Below are 18445 nucleotides of genomic sequence, written 5' to 3'. Positions count from 1 at the left end.
AACGAGACTACAGCACTAGTCCATAGTCTACAACAACGAGACTACAGCACTCGTCCATAGTCGTCAACAACGAGACTACAGCACTAGTCCATAGCTGTCAACAACGAGACTACAGCACTAGTCCATAGCTGTCAACAACGAGACTACAGCACTCGTCCATAGTCGTCAACAACGAGACTACAGCACTAGTCCATAGCTGTCAACAACGAGACTACAGCACTAGTCCATAGTCTACAACAACGAGACTACAGCACTAGTCCATAGCCGTCAACAACGAGACTACAGCACTAGTCCATAGTCTACAACAACGAGACTACAGCACTAGTCCATAGTCGTCAACAACGAGACTACAGCACTAGTCCATAGCTGTCAACAACTAGACTACAGCACTAGTCAATAGTCATCAACTAGACTACAGCACTAGTCCATAGCTGTCAACAACTAGACTACAGCACTAGTCCATAGTCGTCAACAACGAGACTACAGCACTAGTCCATAGCTGTCAACAACTAGACTACAGCACTAGTCAATAGTCATCAACTAGACTACAGCACTAGTCCATAGTCATCAACTAGACTACAGCACTAGTCCATAGCTGTCAACAACGAGACTACAGCACTAGTCAATAGTCATCAACTAGACTACAGCACTAGTCAATAGTCATCAACTAGACTACAGCACTAGTCAATAGTCATCAACTAGACTACAGCACTAGTCAATAGTCATCAACTAGACTACAGCACTAGTCCATAGCTGTCAACAACGAGACTACAGCACTAGTCCATAGCTGTCAACAACGAGACTACAGCACTAGTCAATAGTCATCAACTAGACTACAGCACTAGTCCATAGCTGTCAACAACGAGACTACAGCACTAGTCCATAGCTGTCAACAACGAGACTACAGCACTAGTCCATAGCTGTCAACAACTAGACTACAGCACTAGTCAATAGTCATCAACTAGACTACAGCACCTTTCCACATAATCAACAAGACAATAACCCTATTACAGTCAACAGTACTACAACACCACTCCATAGTCAACAAGACTACAACACTATCCCACAGTCAACAACACTATTCTGATAGTCAACAAGACTACAACACTATTCCACAGTCATCTAGACAATAACACTATTCCACAGTCAACAGTACTACAACACTAATCGGTCAGACTACAGGACTATTCCAGAGTCAACAAGACTACAACAATATTCCAGATAATCAACAACAAGACTCTGGAATAGGGCTGTAGTCAACAACATTACAATATCATTCCACATAGTCGACAACAAGACTACATACATCCATATTCCATATTCAATAAGACTATAGCCCTATTCCACATAGTCAACAACAAGACTATAGGACTATTCCACAGTCTTCTGACTACAGGACTATTCCATATACTCAACTAGACTAGGGATGAGCATAAATAATAGAGTACTGGAACGGATGTCAAAGCCCTTATCTTCAACCAGAGATGGAAATGTTGTCTTGAAAACAACATTAATTTGCTTTGACTTCAGTGTTCCATTTGTACATGTGCATATGCAGGACGACAAATAAACCAAGACAAGCGTCACACAGTTCTACCAAAATCCCCTCAGTGTTTCACTCACTCGTGTTCCCGACCGCTCCCTCTACACAAGCTGAAGCTGTGCTGAGTGCGCTCACAAACTCCTGTTAGACCTACAGAAATAAATGCCTATCTGATGGGATACACAAACTAAATTCCTTGCCAAATGATCACAGTTTTATCAGAAATTCTAAATGGACTGGTTGACTAAAGGGAATTGCGTTCCAAGCCCTGCCGTTTTGGAATAACTGTGACCCGTCTATTTTTCGCTTAGGCTCATTTGCGAACTGCTAGTGCCATTTAGTCTATAACCACCCTAAACATAGACAGTGAAAATGTGTAAAAATACAGTTGAAGTCAGAAGATCACATACACCTTAGCCAACTACATTTAAACTCAGTTTTTCCACAATTCCTGACATTTAAACAGAGTAAAAATCCCTCCTCTTAGGTCAGTTAAGATCACCACTTTTTTTTAAGTGTGAAATGTCAGAATAATAGTAGAGAGAATTATTTTTCAGCTTTTATTTCTTTCATCACATTCCCAGTGGGTCAGACGTTTACATACACTCAATTTGTATTTGGTAGCATTGCCTTCAAATGGTTTAACTTGGACAAATGTTTCGGGTAGCCTTCCACAAGCTTCCCACAACAAGTGGAGTGAATTTTGGCCCATTCCTCCTGACAAAGCTGGTGTAACCGAGTCAGGTTTCTAGGCCTCCTTGCTCCCACACACTTTTCAGTTCTTCCCACAAATGCTCTATAGGATTGAGGTCAAGACTTTGTGATGGCCACTCCAATACCTTGACTTTGATGTCCTGAAGCCATTTTGCCACAACTTTGGAAGTATGCTTGGGGTCATTGTCCATTTGGAAGACCCATTTGCGACCAAGCTTTAACATCTCTAGGATAGGGGGCAGCATTTGGAATTTTGGATGAAAAGCATGCCCAAATTCAACTGTCTGCTACTCATCCCCAGAAGATAAGATATGCATATTATTAGTATTTGATTTGATAGAAAACACTCTGAAGTTTCTAAAACTGTTTGAATCATGTCTGTGAGTATAACAGAACTTATGTAGCAGGCGAAACCCCAAGGACAAACTATTTTTTATTTGAGGTCACTCTTTCCAATTTTTCATTGGGAATCCAGATTTCTAAGGGACTTGCTTGCAGTTCCTACTGCTTCCACTGGATGTCACCAGTCTCTGGAAATTGCTTGAGGTTTTTCCTTTGTGTAATGAAGAAGTAGCCCTGTTCAAAACGAGGGTCACTTAATGTGTACTCTTTGATAGAGGCACATGACCAGAAACATAGCGTCAGTTTATTTTCTTCCTGTATTGAACACAGATCATCCCGTCTTCAATTTTCGTCAAAGGTAAGGCATGATTTATATTTAATTTGGTATCTTACATGTGTGATTTCATGAAAGTTTGATTTTTATAGGAATTTATTTGAATTTGGCGCTCTGCATTTTCTCTGGCTTTTGGCCAAGTGGGACGCTAACGTCCCACATATCCCAGAGAGGTTAACTTCCTGACTGATGTCTTGAGATGTTGCTTCAATATATACACATAATTTTTCTCCCTCATGATGGCATCTATTTTGTGAAGTGCACCAGTCCCTCCTGCAGCAAAGCACCTCCACAACATGATGCTGGCACCCCTGTGCTTCACGGTTGGGATGGTTTTCTACGGCTTGCGAGCCTCCCCCTTTTTACTCCAAACATAACGATGGTCATTATGGCCAAACAGTTCTATTTTTGTTTCATCAGACAAGAGGACATTTCTCCAAAAGGTACAATCTTTGTCCCCATGTGCAGTTGCAAACTGTAGTCTGGCTTTTTTATGGCGGTTTTGGAGCAGCGGCTTCTTCCTTGCTGAGCGGCCTTTCAGGCTATGTCGATATAGGACTCGTTTTACTGTGGAAATAGATACTTTTGTACCCGTTTCCTCCAGCATCTTCTTAAGGTCCTTTGCTGTTGTTCTGGGATTGATTTGCACCGTTCGCACAAACGTACGTTCATCTCTAGGAGACAGAACGCGGCACCTTCCTGAGTGGTGTGAAGGCTGAGTCACATGGTGTTGCATACTATTGTTTGTACAGATGAACATGGTACCGTCAGGCGTTTGGAAATTGCTCCCAAGGATGAACCAGACTTTTTCATCTTTTTTTCTGAGGTCTTGGCTGATTTCTTTTGATTTTCTCATGATGTCAAGCAAATAGGCACAGAGTTTGAAGGTAGACCTTGAAATACATCCACTGGTGCACCTCCAATTGACTCAAATGCTGTCAATTAACCTATCAGAACCTTCTAAAGCCATGACATAATTTTCTGGAATTTTCCAAGCTGTTTAAAGGCACAGTCAACTTAGTGTATGTAAACTTCTGACCCACTAGAATTGTGATACAGTGAATTATAAGTCAAATAATCTGTCTGTAAACAATTGTTGGAAAAATGACTTGTGTCATGCACAAAGTAGATGTCCTAACAGACTTGCCAAGACTATAGTTTGTTAACAAGACATTTTTGGAGTGGTTGAAAAACTAGTTTTAATGACTCCAACCTAAGTGTATGTAAACTTCCGACTTCAACTGTAGGTAAATGACAGCTGTACAGAGCTGTGTGTTTCTTACCCATAGTGGGTTCTGGTTCTGGTTCTGTGGATTCCTGGATGGGGCTGGCCGGGGTTTCCACCATGTCGCTCTCTACCTGCTTACAGACGGTGCAGTTGTAGTCGGCCTGTGGGTGGAGGTCCAAGTTGCCCCCTGCCTGCATCTCACACTCACCATGAAGCCACCTGAGAGAGAACCACCAAACACAATTAAATAAACAAACAGCTTTACTTTACTGCCACCTGACGTGACTAAAATGACGCAAGAAATACTTATGACTGGAACGTACCACAATCACATGCTTCATCATAACAGTCAAGATTTAATTTTCATACATGTGAAGTTGGTTTTCAATTCAGTAAGTCATTCCTTACACCAAGAATAGTTATTTGACATCCACCCCAAAGCATTAAGCATGAAACAACATTCTAGCCAGGAAGGTTGGGCTCATCATCAGTCAGTAAGCCTTCATGGCAGGGACTCTAAGCCTGTGGTTTGTGGGTTTGCTCTCCCAGCTGCGTTTCCCAGTCGCTCACTCTCCTCCACTCTTCCTGCCTTTATTGCCCCCCACCCACCCCCTGCCTTGTACCCCCTCGCTTCCTCTGCAATGCTCTCTCCGCCAGTCTCTCCCTTTACCCCCCCCCCCCACCCTACTCTTCCCTGTCACCCTGATGCAGGTGTGTTCCAGTGGGGTGCCTGCAGCCTGACTTGTCTCCTGTTCAATTTTCTCTCTGGCTCTCCCTGTCTGCAGTAATTACATTTCTGCGCAGGCACCTTGGCCTGGCAGCCGGCTGTGTCGAGAGGGCCCCCCACGTGAGTGTCCGCAGTCGGCAGAGGGTCATTATGGGGAATTGTGCTTCTCCAGCGACCACTGGCGGACTTACTATTAGGCAGAAGAGGCAATTGCTGAAGGCCTCACATCAAGGGTCCTCATGAGCTGGGCATAAACAAAAATGTTCTCAGCTTGGCTCATTCCAGGGTTTTTCTTTATATTCTCTACATTGTAGAATAATAGTTATGTCTTCACTATGAAATAACACATATGGAATCACGTAGTAACAAAAAAGTGTTAAACAAATAAAAACATTTTTTGAGATTCTTCAATGTTGCCACCCTTTGCCTTGATGACAGATTTGTATTCTCTCAACCAGCTTTATGAGGTAGTGCTATGAAAAGGTAGGGGTGGTATACAGAAGATAGCCCTATTTGGTAAAAGATCAAGTCCATATTATGTTAAGAACAGCTCAAATAAGCAAAGAGAAAAGACAGTCTATCATTATTTTAAAACATGAAGGTCAGTCAATACGGATAATTTCAAGAACATTGAAAGTTTCTTAAAGTGCAGTCTCTAAAACCATCAAGCGCTACGATGAAACTGGCTCTCATGACAAGCGCCACAGGAAAGGAAGACCGCCACAGGAAAGGAAGACCGCCACAGGAAAGGAAGACCGCCACAGGAAAGGAAGACCGCCACAGGAAAGGAAGACCGCCACAGGAAAGGAAGACCTCTGGCGCAGAGAATAAGTTCATTAGAGTTAACTGCACATCAGATTGCGCCCAAATAAATGCGTCACGGAGTTCAAGTAACAGACACATCTCAACATCAACTGTTCAGACGCTGCGTGAATCAGGCCTTCTTGGTTGAATTGCTGCAAAGAAACCACTACTAATACCAATAAGACTTGCTCGGGCCAAGAAACATGAGCAATGGACATTAGACAAGTGGAAATCTGTCCAAATGAGATTTCTTTACATTTACATTTAAGTCATTTACCGCTGTGTCTTTGTGAGACACAGAGTAAATCTTGTGAATAGAAGGAACTCCTAGGTATTCCTTGAAGAATAGAGGAACTCTGCATGTGTGGTTCCCACCGTGAAGCATGGAGGTGGTGGTGTGATTGTGTGGGGGTGCTCTGCTGGTGACACTGTCAGTGACTTATTTAGAATTCAAGGCACAATTAACCAGCATGGCTCCCACAGCATTCTGCAGTGACACGCCAACCCCTCTGGATTGCACTTAGTGGGACTATCATTTGTTTTTCAGCAGGACAATGACCCAAAACACACCTCCGGGCTGTGTAAGAGCTATTTGACCAAGGAGAGTGATAGAGTGCTGCATCCGATGACCTCGCCTCTACAATCACCCAACCTCAACCCAATTGAGATGGTTTGGGATGAGTTGCAAAGCTGTCAACAAGGCAAAGGGTGGCTAATTTGAAGCATCTCAAATATATTTTGGCAGCAGAGAAATGAAAGGAAAGGCGGCCAAAGGAGTATGACCCTCCAGCATGACAATGTCACCAGCCATACTGCTCGTTCTGTGCGTGATTTCCAGCAAGACAGGAATGTCAGTGTTCTGCCATGACCAGCGAAGAGCCCGGATCTCAATCCCATTGAGCATGTCTGGGACCTGTTGGATAGGGTCATTCCCCCCAGAAATGTCTGGGAACTTGCAGATGCCTTGGTGGAAGAGTGGGGTATCATCTCACAGCAAGAACTGGCAAATCTAGTGCAGTCCATGAGGAGGAGATGCCACACCAGATACAGACGGTTACTTTTGATTTTGACCCCCCCTTTGTTCAAGGAAACATTATTCCATTTCTGTAAGTCACATGTCTGTGGAACTTGTTCAGTTTATGTCTGTTGTTGAATCTTACGTTCATACAAATATTTACAAATGTTAAGTTTGCTGAAAATAAACGCAGTTGACAGTGAGGACGTTTCTTTTTTTGCTGAGTTAAAAAAAAATAATATATATATATATAAAATAGTACCAGTCAAAGGTTTGGACACTGTGAGCCCCACTCAGCAATGTGAGTATGCTTAGAAGTACATATGAGGGGCCTAGGAGGATGGCCATTACAGCCCTCCTCGGGAGCTGAGTTGTGTTCGAATACTCATACTAACCACACTAATCAGTCTATTTGTGATGTAAATTGAGTAGTATGATTATTGGTCATAGTATGGATATAGTTAGTATGCCAAAAGTTCCCAAACTAAATTCGCTAAAATATGAAGTATAGACGCAGAGGACACTATTTCCGTCATTTGTGGCCCATAATGCAATTCAGGAAATGGGTATAGCTTCACATCGTTTCCAGATTAAAAAAATATTCCAGAAATATGCAGTCGAAGTACCACGAGAGCAGATACAAATTCATTGCTTTAACTAATTATGACAAAGGTTAAGAAAATGTTGAGCAATAAAATAAATGACTTAAAATAAGTTACCCAACACGTCCTATTGGCTGACAATTTGTTAGCCATGCTGTTCTTACGAACTACATAGCGTATCATTACAGCAGTATGCACCGATATGTTGTTAGCTAGCTACTTAACGTTAGTTGGCTACTTACATCAAACTTGCCAGTATATTAACTATAGGCTAACTAACTAACTACCCAACGTTTATTGACTTGATTATTCCTGTCATTCTTATCTGGTATAGTCGTTGTGTGTTCTCAACGGACATTCGGGTGCTTTCGTAAATTCTCTCTGGCTATCTACTACGATTTCAGAGGACTCTCCTCTGAGTGTACCAGAGCGCAGAATAATGAATTTACGAGCATTCAACACCCGTTGAATATAGCCGTGTCAAAAGAAAGCGTAATTAAGTGTTGCCAAGAGCAGTTAGTCACCAACACTCTGGATAACATGAAAACTGCCTAACCAGCTCTGCTAGGGCGAGTAAAATGGTCAGAGTGGTCTCATTTGTGTCTGTAAGTAGCTAGCAAGCTAGCCAACGTTAGCTTGGGTGCCTGACTGCCATTGTAAGGTCAGAATGCTCAAATCAACCCTACTCCTCGGCTCTGAATTTACGAGCGCACTCTGGCACTCCAGATTGAATTTAAGAACACACCCAAAGTCGTAAAATGTCTAACTAGAAATTTGTTATGCTAAATATCTAAGAGGTTGCATAGCAAAAGCATCAACTTCCGGTAGACACACGAAGAGCTAGTACGCTCAACTGAAAGCATACACAACTGTTGTCCCAGGTCAAAATCAGTCCCTGATTAGAGGATAACAATTAAAAAATAAAGTGGAACTGGCTTCGAGGTCCAGACTTGAGTTTGAAGGGGCTAGGGGTTGATTTGGGTTTGCAGCGGCTATTTACTTCCCTGGATGCCAGGAAGTGTCCTCAACGGAGAACGATATGCCTGACCCTCAAGCAACTTGCTGGACCTTGGATAAACCAATCCAGTCGCCATAGTGGTCTTTACTTTCCCGATCCCTCAAAGGCATCACTATGCCGCCAACTGCATGAGCTCTGGATTGCCGTAACGACCTTCCAGTGGTCACCGGGGGCAACAATCGCTCTGTTGTGGAAAAACCGTTGCTCTCGGCAGAGCTGCCAAATCCAGCTCAGTGATTGGTTAATAATAGTAGTTGGTATAGAGGCTCACGTAGCCAGTAAACTAACGATTAATTGTTTTAAGTGACCGGGATTGGCTGGAGCACTGGGCAAGTTGGTGAACTGGAGATGACCTTTGGTATTGACCATTTGTAAGCTGTGAAACAAACTAAACTAACCTACTGGGCTACAACTCTGTAATGCTAAGTTTTCCGATCTGTAAAGCTTGTAAAGCCATTTCAGTTATAATCCATCTGAGATATTAACTATTTGGCGGTGTGACAGTCTCCAGCTGTAAACCACATTATTATCCAATTCATTATATGACGCCGACAGCGGGGTGTCAATCCACATCGTTAGTCAATAAATAGCTCAATCACACGTAACGAGACAGATGATACACTGAAAGAGGCCCCATGTGGCAGATACAGTACACACCACTGACTAGGGACGGGCACTTCAAATCATTTCACTATTCCAATAATATATCATGACATGTTTTTGGATATCCGGAGAGTCGAAATACATGAATATAAAAACTTAGGCTTAAACTTGGGAACTGGCATGCTGCCCAGCATGCGCGAATTGGGTGGGGCTTGCTTACAACTCAATGGCCAACAATAACAACAAACATGAGAAACCCATGTAGACTATGATATGTCTTTTTATGGGGACGCACATCATAATTACAGTTTAATTGAATTAAGAATTCCAAATGTCATGGTAGATCCTTGTGTGTAGCAATGTCAAAGATAATTACATTTAGACAAATCCTTTTCATTGTTAATATAGGCCTGTGATTTATTTTTCTTTGAAAATGAATACTGCAAATATTTCAATATTAACATGTGTTCGGATATTCAAAAAACTGTGCCCATCCCTACCACAGACTGATACATATAAGCCTGGTCCCAGATTTGTGCTGTAGGTCCCCTCATGTCATAACATGACAATGACCACAGCGTCTAACAGATTTAGGAACAGGCTAGTCACATACTAAATAAATATTGTAGCTCTACTGTGTATCAGCTCATTGTCTTGCACGGCATCCATCAGCAGTGTGGGGGACCATAACATAATCAACATTATAAACTGGGTGGTTCAAGCCCTGAATGCGGATTGGTTGACAGCTGTGGTAAATCAGACCGTATACCACAGGTATTACAAAACATTTATTGTTATTGCTCTAATTACGTTAACCAGTTTATAATAGCAATAAGGTACCTTGGGGGTTTGTGGTATACGGCCAATATACCACTGCGAGGGACTGTATCCAGCCACTCTGCGTTGCGTTGCAAGTAAGAACAGCCCTTCGTAGTAGTGTTTTGGACATATACCACACCCCCTCGTGCCTTATTGGTTAAGTAACCACGGCTACAGAATGAGGCACGGCATCCATCAGCAGTGCGGGGGACCATAACATGCAGTGCATTCAGGAAATATTCAGACACCCGACTTTTTGAAAATTGGAATAACGCTGTAACCTAACAAAATGTGGAAGTCAAGGGGTCTGAATACTTTCCAAATTTACTGTAACTCGACAGTAACCACAGTGACAGAATGAGGCATACCTCTTGCATGTGTGGCAGGTGAGGAGGAGGTCCTTAGGGGCGTCCCCGCGGCCCTGGTCCCTCACACACAGTGGGCATGGCAGGGCGGGGGCGGGCTCCTCTGGTTGCCCGTGGCAACCCTCGCACAGTGTGATATTGTGGGCCCACTGGCCCGTCTGCCTGACCCCACACAAAGAACACACCCGACAGTTCTGGAGAGAGAGGGAAGGACAGAGACATGACACGTTAGTTCCACTCTACATATGGCTTCATTGTATTACAGAACAATTCAATATTTAGATTTCCATGGTCAACAACCAAAAGTTTAGTGACAAAACTACAACATGCGAAAATACAGTTGAAAAAAACATTTCAACAACACCCAGAGGCTACAGAATGCTTAGCTACATGGCAGCAGATTGACCACACAGAACATAGAAAGTAGTGTGTTTATTTCTGCCAACCTCCTTCAAACTTTTGCCAACTGACCTCACATTGTTATGAAGCATGAAACTGTTCTATTAGAGTGTTGGTTGAAAATGTCCAAACAGAGGATTAAACTGGTTGCCATTTATAATTTGTAATGTCAGTCATTAAAACTATTTTTTTTAAAACATCTTTATGATAGCCATTTCAAACACGTGATCACTGTATTGGATTACGCAATGATAATAATGAACATACATTTCCCCAACTTCCTTTGCAATGAGCCTATGGACCAGCCAGCTGGAAATTACATTACAACTTCAAAAGTACCACTTCAGGCTCATTGATTAGCATTCGAAAGGATCAGCGGAATTCAGAGATTTCAGGGGTGAGGAGGAACAAGCTCATTCTAAAGCTTCTCTGCACAACCCCCAAACCTACCACACACACACCCTTCCCTTCTAAAGTCCACTGGCCTATTAGTGACAAACCACCCCTATGGCTTGGCTCCAGTGGCCAGCTCATGTCCAACAGCGGGGGGGAGAATTGGTGAATACTATCGCTGTTGGCCAGGCCCTGCCTGTGGGCCAGGGGAAGAAAGGAAGGAGGTAGAGATAGTCACCCAATGTCTATTTTGGAGAAAATTTGTGCCTGACTGGGATTCTGGAGGAGATGGGGATAAGATGGGGGAGAGGAGTTGTGTGTGTGTGTGTGTGTGTGTGTGTGTGTGTGTGTGTGTGTGTGTGTGTGTGTGTGTGTGTGTGTGTGTGTGTGTGTGTGTGTGTGTGTGTGTGTGTGTGTGTGTGTTAGCAGGCCTCGGATAGCTAAATTTGTCTTGGCAGTACAGTGTGCTCTAACCATGAGACAGACAGGGATTAATAACAGACAGCGGCAGAGAAAAAGAGAGAGACGGAGAGACAGAGAGAGAAAGAGGTAGATGATGATCAGAGGGGTATCTCTATTAGAGGTCGACCGATTTAATCAGAATGGCCGATTAATTAGGGCCGATTTCAAGTTCATAACAATCGGAAATCGGTATAAAAATATAATCCTTTATTTAACTTGGCAAGTCAGTTAGGAACACATTCTTATTTTCAATGACAGCCTAGGAACGGTGGCAGAATAACTGCCTTGTTCAGGGGCAGAATGACAGATTTTCACCCTGTCAGCTCAGGGGATCCAATCTTGCACACATACAGTTAACTAGTCCAACGCTCTAACCATTGCACTCCACGAGGAGCCTGCCTGTTACGCGAATGCAGTAGAAGCCAAGGTAAATTGCTAGCTAGCATTAAACTTATCTTATAAAAAAACAATCAATCATAATCACTAGTTATAACTACTAATCCAGTTTAACAGGCAATATTAACTAGGTGAAATTGTGTAATTTCAGGGTATATGCAAAAATTTTACGTAATTATGACATAACATTGAAGGTTGTGCAATGTAACAAGAATATTTAGACTTGGGGATGCCACCTGTTAGATAAAATACCCGAACGGTTCTGTATTTCACTGAAATAATAAACGTTTTGTTTCTGAAATGATAGTTTCCGGATTCTACCATATTAATGAACAAAGGCTCATTTATTATTATGTTACAATTAAGTCTGATTTGATAGAGTAGTCTGACTGAGCAGCAGCAGGCCCGTAATCATTCATTCAAACAGCACTCATGCGTTTTGCCAGCAGCTCTTCGCAAGCACAGCGCTGTTTATGACTTCAAGCCTATCAGCCTATTGGCTGGTGTAGCCCATGTGAAATGGCTAGCTAGTTAGCTGGGTGTGCGCTAATACCGTTTCCAACGCCACGTGCTTTTAGATTTGGAGTAGTTATTCCCCTTGCTCTGCAAGGGCCGCGGCTTTTCTGGAGCGATGGGTAACGCTGCTTCGAGTGTGGCTGTTGTCGATGTGTTCCTGGTTCAAGCCCAGGTAGGGGCGAGGAGAGGGACGGAAGCTATACTGTTACACTGGCAATACTATAGTGGCTATAAGAACATCCAATAGTCAAAGGTATATGAAATACAAATGGTATAGAGAAATAGTCCTATAAATACTATATTAACTAAAACCTAAAACCTCTTACCTTGTAATATTGAAGTCTCATGTTAAAAGGAACCACCAACTTTCATATGTTCTCATGTTCTGAGCAAGGAACTTAAACGTTAGCTTTTTATACATGGCACATATTTTACATGGCACACATTTTTACATGGCACATATTGCATATTGGCACATATTACTTTCTTCTCCAACACCTTGTTTTTGCATTATTTAAACCAAATTGAACATGTTTCATTATTTACTTGAGGCTAAATTGATTTTATTGATGTATTATATTAAGTTAAAATAAGTGTTCATTCGGTATTGTTGTAATTGTCATTATTATTACAAATAAATTAATAAAAATCGTCCGATTAATCAGTTTCGGCTTTTTTGGTCCTCCAATAATCGGTATCGGTGTTGAAAAATCATAATCGGTCGACCTCTAATCTCTATCCATCCTCTGCCATTCTCTTTATCCCTCCATTGTTTCACCCTTCCTTTCAACTCCCAGTCGATCCCTCCGTTTTGCAACACTCTTACTCATCCCTCCCTCTGTCCCCCAACCTTCACCCCTCAATTTATCCTCACCTCGTCATGTCACTCCTTCATCCCCTATCACCGTCTCTTCTCACCCCTGTGCGTATGGGTGCTGGCAGGGTGAAGGGGCGGATGTGAAATGGATTAGCTCAGATTACATCTCAATCTCCTGCCTCCACAGACAGTGAGACTTGTAAATTCACCCCAGTGCGGATGTCAATGAGAATGGTGGGTTTCAATTGGCAGTATCTTATAAGGGTCCAGATGACCATGGATGTCTATGGACCTAAGGCAATGCCTTTACAGTGAAATGAGGCAGCATTCTTCCAATCAAATTTTAAAGGGAAAATCCACACAATCTATATTTTTGTATTTTTTTTCATTAGCCCACTGCCAATACAGTCCCAAAATGTTTTGCATCATCATGATGTGGCCGGTGATACTTTGCTTCTTGAAAATCGAATAACTTGAAACCGTGACTGCTGACATGCAAAGCATTTTGGGACTGTGTCAACAGTGGACTAATAAAAATATATATAAATGCCAAGAGTGTGCAACGCTGTCATCAAGGCTCAAAGATTCTACTTTGTAGAATCTCAAATATATTTTGATTTATATTTTTTTGACAATTGTTTATCTTGAATGGATTTTCCCTTTAAAATGGCGCAACATGATGAATCTTTGCTCCAATAAAATGTGGAAACAAAACAGCAGCATTGCGGGTCCTGGGAAGACATTTTAGACTTCTCCCCTTTGTACCACACAGTAACTAAGTAAAATGGGTGAATGAAAACAAACATTTTGGTTTGAAAGATAAAAGATTGAAACAAAGAAATCCTCACAAGTCCCGAGTCTTCCAGAATGCAGTAAGAAATACTGTTCCCCTTTACAGTACGGTATAAAGGTTGGGGGCCATCTCAGCTTATGGCGCTCTACTCTTATGTATCGACAGTTTTTTCCTCCCTCCATTTCAGCAACCACACTAAGCCCAGAATCTCCCTTTTATGACTTAATACAGAGCTCAATAGCAGAGATGAAAGCTTGGGTGCTTGCGTGCCCCCACTGCAACCCACAGCAAAGCCGGGGGAAACAAACTTTACTGCCCATGTTTGAGGTTTGTATCTCCCCCCACCTCCTGCGGCACAAAAAGCCACTACAAAAAGGCACTAAAAGCCCCAAAAGCTATTTTCAACTGCTGGATAAAAACAGCTGGGAGACTCTTAGGGGACAGTGGAGGGATGGAGAGAGACGGAAAAAGAGAGAGAGATGCAAGAATGAGAGGAATGGGGGTACGGTAAAACAGACGGAAGAGTCTTAGGAGGCAACTGAGAGACGGAGAGAGAGGGGGAAAATAACAAGAGTGAGAGACAGAGGGAGGAACAGAAAAGAGAGAGGCCGGGGGAAGGGTGAAACGGTGCAGGGAGACTTGCTTCAAAAAGACAAGAGCTTCACGCACGTTCCTTCAGAGCATTTCCCCCGTGGGGTAAATTGACAGCACTTTATACCTCATGCATACTCTCCTGTCTCGGCCCGAGGGTATTCCCTGTGTTGTATAAAGTGTTAGGAGTGTTTCTTACCTTGCACCGCCAGCCGTTGGTGGGGATGGATTTCATGGTAGGCTGGAGACAAAAGGTGTGATAGCCTTTATCGCACATGTCACAGACCAGCATCTTGCTGTCCTCCCCCGGGTTCCTGCAACACACACACATACACAAGGGAGAAATATTACACACACACAATAATATACGACACACACAAAATTACACACCCAATGTAACACACACATAACCCAGACTAGACAGAAAAACGTCAAGGGAGTACTGTAGTATGGACAGCACTAGGGTTTATGTTTCCCAACCGCAAAGACAGACACCCTAACCATTTTCAACTGTCACTTTGGTTTTTCTCTGTGTGGTTCAGGAGAGGGATCATTGAGTCTGGTCCTCCAGGGTCTCAGTGTCTATAGGTTCTTTATCTCTGACTGATTCAGAGTTTAGGAATAAGACAAACTACATTAAATGTATCAATAGAGTACAAGGAATAAAAGAAAGCCAGCCAGACAGTTGAGAATTCAAATTTGGTTTGTCAGTGGGGGTAAAAATCCTCACTGATTATGTTCAATGCAATCCATTTTATAACACACAAATGATCTCACACACCACGTTGTGAACATGACGTCTTTTTCCATTACCTGGGACACAGAAGTTGTTACAGGAACGAGAAAAGAACACGTTTCCTTCATAGAATCCAATTCCCTGAACGTCAAGATTCTAAATTAGTCGAGCCAATCAAACGCACCATTAAACGGCACCAGCCATCGAGAACCGTCCCTCCGTGGCAGATTTTGGATGCATGAATGTTGTTCAAAGAATAAATCAAGAGACCTAAATGTAAGATTTATGTGGTGTGTGTGTGTGTGTGTGTGTGTGTGTGTGTGTGTGTGTGTGTGTGCGTGTGTGTGTGTGTGTGTGTGTGTGTGTGTGTGGTTATGGTATTAGTGAAGAGGCTAGAGACCAGAAATCTATCAAATCCCAGTAGCCTGTATTTCAGATGACAAGAATCAAACCTGAATGAGAACGTCATCTGATATTTACAGCTGTGCAGTGGAGGCACACACACACACACACACACACACACACACACACACACACACACACACACACACACACACACACACACACACACACACACACACACACACACACACACACACACACACACACACACACACACACACACACACACACACACACACGTCCCTATATCACTCTGAGTGCTGCTGCTGCCTTACCAACACACCCTGGCCCACATCCCTCTCCCCCCACCAATTCCCCAGCTCCCCATCTGTTATTAAAACGGCACTATATTTTCACTAAGCTTTTCCAACTCTCTCCCTTGTAAGCTTATCTCAGCTCAACACCATGGTGCAGGCTTTACAGTAGGCGTCTTATCCCTACATACAGGCTTTACAGTAGGCCTCTTCTCTCTACATACAGGCTTTACAGTAGGCGTCTTATCCCTACATACAGGCTTTACAGTAGGCGTCTTATCCCTACATACAGGCTTTACAGTAGGCCTCTTATCCCTACATACAGGCTTTACAGTAGGCCTCTTATCCCTACATACAGGCTTTACAGTAGGCCTCTTATCCCTACATACAGGCTTTACAGTAGGCCTCTTATCCCTACATACAGGCTTTACAGTAGGCCTCTTATCCCTACATACAGGCTTTACAGTAGGCCTCTTAACCATACATACAGGCTTTACAGTAGGCCTCTTATCCCTACATACACAATCTCAAATGCGATCTCCCTCGAAAATGTTATATTTAAACTTTATTTAACTAGGCAAGTCAGTTAAGAACAAATTCTTATTTACAATGACGGCCTACCCCGGCCAAACCCGGACAACGCTGGACCAATTGTGCACTGCCCTATGGGACTCCCAATCACGGCCGGTTTTCATGAAGCCTGGAACCGAACCAGGGTCTGTAGTGATATTCTAGCACTGAGATGTAGTGCCTTAGAGCGCTGCGCCACTCGGGAGCCCAACATAAAGAGCTTCCGTTACATTCTGCCCATGATTGGAGTGCACTCTCTATTGCACTCCACACTGCCCTTTCCCATGACTGCATGGCCAGGCACAACTCCAACACCATCATTAAGTTTGCCGATGAGTGTTAGGTATGATCACCGACAACAACAAGACAGCCTATAGGGAGGAGGTCAGAGACCTGGCCATGTGGTGCCAGAACAGCAACCTCTCCCTCAACGTGATCAAGACAAAAGGAGATGATTGTAGACAGGAAAAAGAGGACGAAGCACGCCCCCATTCTCATCAACGGGGCTGCAGTGGAGCAGATTGAGAGCTTCAAGTTCCTTGGTATAAGCACACCAAGACAGTCATGAAGAGGGCACGACAAAATCTATTCCCCCTCAGAAAACTGAAAAGATTTGGCATGGGTCCTCAGATCCTCAAAAGTTTCTACAGCTGCACCATCGAGAGCATCCCGTGACTGGTTGAATCACTGCCTGGTATGGCAACTGCTTGGCCTCCGACCGCAAGGCACAACAGAGGGTAGTACGTACGGCTCAGTACATCACTGGGGCCAAGCTTCCTGCCATCCAGGACCTCTATACCAGGCGGTGTCAGAGGAAGACCCTAAAATTGTCAAAGACTCCAGCCACCCTAGTCATAGACTGTCTCTCTGTTACCGCACGGCAAGCGGTACCAGAGCGCCAAGTCTTGGTCCAAGAGGCTTCTAAACAGCTTCTACCCCCAAGCCATAAGCCAACGTCATATCAAATGGCCACCCAGACTATTTGCATCCACCCCTTCCTCTTTACCACCGCTGCTACTCTCTGTTGTTATCATCTATGCATAGTCACTTTAATAACTATCTACATGTACATATTACCTCAACTAACCGGTGCCCCGCACATAGACTGTACCAGTAGCCCCCAGTATTGAGTCTCGCTCTTGTTATTTTACTGCTGCTTTTTAATTACTTGTTACATTTATTTCTTATTCTTATTCATATTTTTATTTTACATTGCATTGTTGGTTAGGGGCTCATAATTAAGCATTTCACTGTTGTATTCGGCGCATATGACTAATAAAATGTGATTTGATTGACAGCCCACGACAAGCCAATGCAACAGAAATAAACCTGCATGTCCCACGCGGGATTCCAGCTCAAATCAACAACACTTCACTCCCCAGAGGCTAGCGTGCTAATCATTACGCTACCAAAAACATGGTCTTAGTAGGGAGCTCACTTCCATGAAATGAACACGTTCAGAGTTAAGCAAACTCTACAAAAATCTTAAAAAGCTGTCCTTAAAAAAGACACACCAGTAGTTCATGCTCTTTTGGTTTCCAATTACTTCATTTGCTAGCTTCAACTCTCCACTCCTGGAGCACTTTGACTCATCATCTCTCAGATTTAGTCATCCCAGTCTTTCATCTATTCTTTACTATACTCCCCCAAAATGTGACTCCTCACAAGCATATACCACTACACACACACACACACACACACACACACACACACACACACACACACACACACACACACACACACACATAGCCCTACAACACACACACCACACACACACACACACACACACCACACCCCCTTCCACAAAGAAAAACACTTTACATTAAAGCAGACTGCCCTGTGAAGGAATTGACTTTGCTTGGCTGGTTGTATGTGTAGGGAGCTTGGGGCTGATCAAACACAGTATGCACACAAATCTCACCAGCTCTCTTATCTTTTCTTTTAATGCTCCCATGCTGTTGCAAAATACGCTTGTTATTAATTCCACATGCAAAAAAATAAG

General features: G+C 43.1%; 1 protein-coding gene across 6 annotated transcripts in view; it reads right to left on the bottom strand.

Moving 5' to 3' along the window:
* The window catches only part of LOC118370518 (histone-lysine N-methyltransferase 2C-like), a 151471-nt gene that overhangs the window by 132436 nt on the left and 590 nt on the right, over positions 1 to 18445 (bottom strand). For all 6 annotated transcript variants that reach the window (XM_035755564.2, XM_035755578.2, XM_035755569.2 and 3 more), the window contains exons 2-4: positions 14681 to 14795; positions 10118 to 10308; positions 4217 to 4380 (exon numbers count right to left, since the gene is read on the bottom strand). In XM_035755564.2, coding sequence (XP_035611457.2) covers positions 4217 to 4380; positions 10118 to 10308; positions 14681 to 14773 — 448 coding nt within the window. In that variant the 5' untranslated portion in view covers positions 14774 to 14795. The remainder of the gene's footprint in view (positions 1 to 4216; positions 4381 to 10117; positions 10309 to 14680; positions 14796 to 18445) is intronic.

The sequence above is a fragment of the Oncorhynchus keta genome, chromosome 4, assembly GCF_023373465.1.
Source record: "Oncorhynchus keta strain PuntledgeMale-10-30-2019 chromosome 4, Oket_V2, whole genome shotgun sequence".
NCBI classification, from domain to species: domain Eukaryota; kingdom Metazoa; phylum Chordata; class Actinopteri; order Salmoniformes; family Salmonidae; genus Oncorhynchus; species Oncorhynchus keta.
The sequence above is the reverse complement of the archived record's forward strand: the minus strand, read 5'-3'. Positions and strand labels throughout refer to the sequence as shown.